The sequence below is a fragment of the Sinocyclocheilus anshuiensis genome, unplaced genomic scaffold, assembly GCF_001515605.1.
Source record: "Sinocyclocheilus anshuiensis isolate Anshui unplaced genomic scaffold, SAMN03320099.WGS_v1.1 scaffold709, whole genome shotgun sequence".
Classification (NCBI taxonomy): domain Eukaryota; kingdom Metazoa; phylum Chordata; class Actinopteri; order Cypriniformes; family Cyprinidae; genus Sinocyclocheilus; species Sinocyclocheilus anshuiensis.
The window spans coordinates 1314949-1320010 of NW_015540926.1; the positions used below are offsets into that span (position 1 = coordinate 1314949).

At 34.8% G+C, this 5062-nt stretch overlaps 1 protein-coding gene across 1 annotated transcript in view; it reads left to right on the forward strand.

Moving 5' to 3' along the window:
* Positions 1-5062, forward strand: part of LOC107689352 (NAD-dependent protein deacetylase sirtuin-1-like) — a 12468-nt gene that overhangs the window by 5944 nt on the left and 1462 nt on the right. The window contains exons 3-8 of the mRNA XM_016487309.1: positions 188-426; positions 514-666; positions 1679-1826; positions 1926-2005; positions 2713-2899; positions 4130-4609. Coding sequence (XP_016342795.1) covers positions 188-426; positions 514-666; positions 1679-1826; positions 1926-2005; positions 2713-2899; positions 4130-4609 — 1287 coding nt within the window. The remainder of the gene's footprint in view (positions 1-187; positions 427-513; positions 667-1678; positions 1827-1925; positions 2006-2712; positions 2900-4129; positions 4610-5062) is intronic.

A 5062-nucleotide genomic window follows, 5' to 3' on the forward strand; every position in this document is an offset into this window, starting at 1 on the left:
TGTTCTACTGAAGAAACAAAGTCACCTACATCTTGGATGCCCTGGGGGTAAGCAGATAAACATCACATTTTCATTCTTGGGTGAACTATCCCTTTAAGTCATGTCTGTAGTGCTCAATTCACAATATACTGTATGTTGTGCAGATTCAGTGTTTTGTGAATTAAATGAAAGCTTGGTTTTCTTTTAGGCTCGTATCGGTTCATTCAGCAGCACATCATGCGAGGAACTGACCCGAGGGCCATTTTGAAAGACCTGCTTCCCGAAACGGACCTCCCGGCGGATCTCGACGACATGACGCTGTGGCAGATCATCATCAACATCTCAGAACCGCCCAAAAGAAAGAAACGCAAAGACATCAACACATTGGAGGACGTCGTGCGGCTCCTGAAGGAGAGGAAGAAGATACTTGTGCTCACTGGCGCCGGGGTGCGTTTATGATTTGTGCTTTCAGACGCACTCTGAGTATGTGTCCAGTCTCTCAAATATTGATTGGTTGCTCTTGTTCCTCCACAGGTGTCTGTTTCTTGTGGCATTCCTGACTTTCGGTCTAGAGACGGCATATACGCTCGACTCGCTGTGGACTTTCCTGACCTTCCTGATCCTCAAGCCATGTTTGACATAGACTACTTTAGAAGAGATCCAAGACCTTTTTTCAAATTTGCCAAGGTTCGATACACTGCCTTCTCATTTGCATTTCAACCATTAATGGAAAACAATTACTGTAATGATACGTTTTTAAATAACGCAAGACACTACAGGTGAACCCATAGTTTTTAATGCACTGGTTAATTTGGTCTATTTTGCTTCCATAGTGGAAGAAAAAAAATTATTTTATTGCACTTTATCCATTTGCATCTGTAGATTTCAATTACAATACTTATCTTTAAAGACAGTTTTTTATTTCTCCACTTCAATAAAACTTGCATACAACAAACTTTACAGTTTTATTTCAATCAATATTCCCAAGACTTTTACAGAGGGGTTTGTTCATGTACCATTTACCTGATATATAACATTTTACTCCTAAAAACATTTTTTTTTCTGTCTGTTGATAGTATTTTCTAATTTATATAGTGATAAAAAGAGAAACCCAAAATCCCCAAAACTCTATTATGTGACCCTGGAGCACAAAAGCAGTCTTAAGTCGCTGGGGTATATTTGTAGCAATAGCCAACAATACATTGCATGGGTCAAAATTATAGATTTTTCTTTTATGCCAAAAATCATTAGGATATTAAGTAAAGATCATGTTCCATAAAGATATTTTGTAAATATATCAAAACTTAATTTTTGATTAGTAATATGCATTGCTAAGAACTTCATTTGGATTCGAAAAATTGACCCTTATGACTGGTTTTGTGCTCCAGGATCACAAATGTCAACAAAATCAAACAAGAATTTTGAACCTGAATGTTCAGATTTACATTCTGTTAAATGTATGCAAATTATTGGATATTTAATTATATAATGCACTGTTTGCGTATCAAAACGTAACATTTCAGAAAACTTGTAGTAGAAAACAATTGTCTTAATGCACTGTGATTAATCATAGTTAAAATATTTACCCTATTCAGCAGTTGTCTTGTCATAAAGGTTTGCATTTACATTTATGCATTTGCATACATTTATGTATAAAAATTGCATAAATAACAATATTCTCTGTTTGCTCATACTGTAGGAAATCTACCCAGGACAGTTCCAGCCGTCTCCATGTCACAGGTTCATATCAATGCTGGATAAGAAGGGAAGGTTACTGAGGAACTACACTCAGAATATCGACACACTGGAGCAAGCGGCTGGAATCCAGAAGATCATTCAGTGTCATGGTATATCTGCCCCTGATTCCTCATTTAAACCTAGATGTTCATTATTCTGTCAGTATCTAGACTCTTTTATTATCCTCTGTCTTTTACTAATTATTTTAGGTTCCTTTGCGACTGCTTCCTGTCTTGTCTGTAAACATAAGGTTGACTGTGAAGCCATAAGGGAGGATATATTCAACCAGGTATGCTTGAGTATGAAAATTTAAAGGAATAGTTCACCCAAAAATGAAACTTTGCTGAAAATGTGATCACCTTCAGATCATCCAAGATGTGGATGAGTTTGTTTCTTCATCAGGTTTGGAGAAATGTAGCATTGCATCAGTGTCTCATCAATGGATGCTCTACAGTGAATGGGTGCCGTCAGAATGAGAGTCCAAACAGCTGATAAAAACATCACAATAATCCACACCACTCCAGTCCATCAGTTAACATCTGGAGAAGACAAAAGCTGAAACTAATCCAGCATTAAGATGTTTTTAACTTCAAACCGTTGCTTCTGGTTAAAATATGAGTCCATAATAACGCTTCCTCCAGTGAAAAAGTGGTCTGGTCTGAATCAGGAGAGAAATCTGCATTAAGCAGAGATCAACATTAAGCACCTAAAACAGTCCAAAATAGCTTAGACTTTTTCACTGGAAATTATATTTTAGCTTGAAGCAATGGTTTAAAGTTATTATCAGCTGTTTGGACTGACGGCACCCATTCACTGCAGAGCATCCATTGCTGAGACACTGATGCAGTGCTACATTTCTCCAAATCTGATGAAGAAACAAACTCATCCTAATCTAAATTAAAATTTGCTGAAAATTTCATTATTGGGTGAACTATTCCTTTAAGATGTGCTTGCAATTGTGTTGCGGCTCGTGAAACCGTTGTTGTTCTGCTGCAGGTTGTTCCTCACTGTCCGAGGTGTCCGTCAGATGTCCCGTATGCCATCATGAAACCAGACATCGTCTTCTTTGGTGAGAACCTTCCAGAATTTTTCCACCGAGCCATGAAGCAGGATAAAGATGGGGTGGATCTTCTCATCGTCATCGGCTCCTCGCTGAAAGTTCGGCCAGTGGCTCTCATACCCAGTACGTTCCACCTCTTGTTTTTTTCCTGTGGTCTGCAGTCATTTGGGTTGCTTTTGGGTGTAAAAAATAAAGCTGTTGCACTTGATCATATCATGATCGCTCAGAACCTTTCGGTTAGGATTTTATATTTTGAGTATATTCAGATATGATGCATCAGGTTGAGACACTCTCTTTACGCTCTAGGTTCGAATATGCACACGCACAAATGAGATTTAAGTGTTTTCAGATGAAGAATATAGTTTTTGAAGGTTAATCAGCAGTTTAATGGATACTAAAGATGGGATCATAAGTGATTCCCAAGCATTTTTGTCAGCTAAACCTCTTTGACCTAAAATATTTTCTATGAGTTATTATTTCAATTATTTAACAACACATTTGCATGTTCACCGTTCTCCCATGTTGATTAATTGTCACATGCAGGGAAACAAGGTAATTCTTTACCATTTTTTTTTCTTTTTATTCAATATATTTATTATATTATTTTTAAATATTCTTCTTAAATATTCTTAAATCTTTTTTTAAGTAATTGTTACATTTTGTTTTAAGATTGCATACATGCTGTAATTTCGGTAATGCTTTTAAATATTATTAAACGATATACTTTGAATATTATACAATATACACTTTAATATGATTAAATATTGAATTAGTATTTTGTTTTTTTGGAATTTATTTAAAATAAATATAATGTATTAAAATAAAATGAAAAAATAAATATGATTTAATTTATACAAATTTTAATAAATGTTATTTTTTATTATTTGTATTATTTATTTAAAGAAAAAAAATGTTCATGTAAAAGATGCTTAAAACCAAAAGCAATCTGATATTTATTTGTGTAAAGTTTAGGGTTTTCAAAAACTCTTTGCCCACATTATGTAATTTCATTCAATATACTTTTTATAATATTTTTAAATATTCTTTTAATAATATTCTTAAATCTTTTTTTTTTTTTTTTTTTGAAAGTGTTGTATTTTTATTTCATTTTAAATTGATTTATTTAAAAGTAAAAAAAAATTATGATTTAATACATTTCTTTTCATCAAATCATGAACCCTAGTATGGAAAACATATGTGACCCAGGACCACAAAACCAGTCAATTCGTACAAGATTTATACATCAAATAAATAAAATATAAATAATCTTTCCATTGATGTATGGTTTGTTAGGATAGGACAATATTTGGCTGAGATGCAACTATTTGTTTGTGAATGCGTGTCTCTCTGAAGGCTCCGTACCTCATGACGTGCCTCAAGTCCTGATCAACCGCGAGCCGCTGCCGCACCTGCACTTCGACGTGGAGGTGCTCGGAGACTGTGACGTCATCGTGAACGAACTCTGCCATCGTCTGGGAGGCGACTTCGAGCAGCTGTGCTTCAGCTCGTCCCGTCTCAGCGAGATCACGGAGAAACCGTCCGCTCGAAGCCCCTCCACACGAGCGTCAGAGGACACTTCACTGTCTCCCGAGAAGGAGGAACCGCAGACAGCAGCCAGAAGAACGAGCCCTCATCCAGAGCCGTTAGCGGAAACTAACACAGACCGGTTAGACTCCAACCCAAAAGAGCATTCTCCGAAGACAGCTACAGAAGCACTGGACTCTACTGATGACGTGAAGGAGGAAGAACCAGCAGATCGTCACCATGTTGAAGTGCGGAGACGGTGCTGGAGAAGCCCAATCTGTCAGAGTCCAATCAGCAAACGACTCGGAGGTAAAATCTTTTTTATTTTTTAAACACATTTTTGAGGTGTTCCTGCTGTTATCAAGAATGATTTATTAGTGCATTTTATTGCAAATTACACAGAAATTAGCAAATTAATCTTTAATCAAAATTAAATAGCATAATTTATGTACTATATTTATTTATTATATTTCTATTTGTATTATACAATATATTTTTAATTATATATAGACATTATTTATATATATATATATATATATATGTATGTATGTATGTGTGTGTGTATGTGTATGTATCATGGTTTTTATATAAATGTTTTTTGTATGTATAATTATGTAATTTATATTATATTAATATAGCTTTTATTATGTTTATATATATATATAAATGATTAATCACATCCAAAATAAAAGTTTTTGTTTACATATATATGTATGTTTACTGTGTATATTTATTATGTATATATAAATACACACACATACA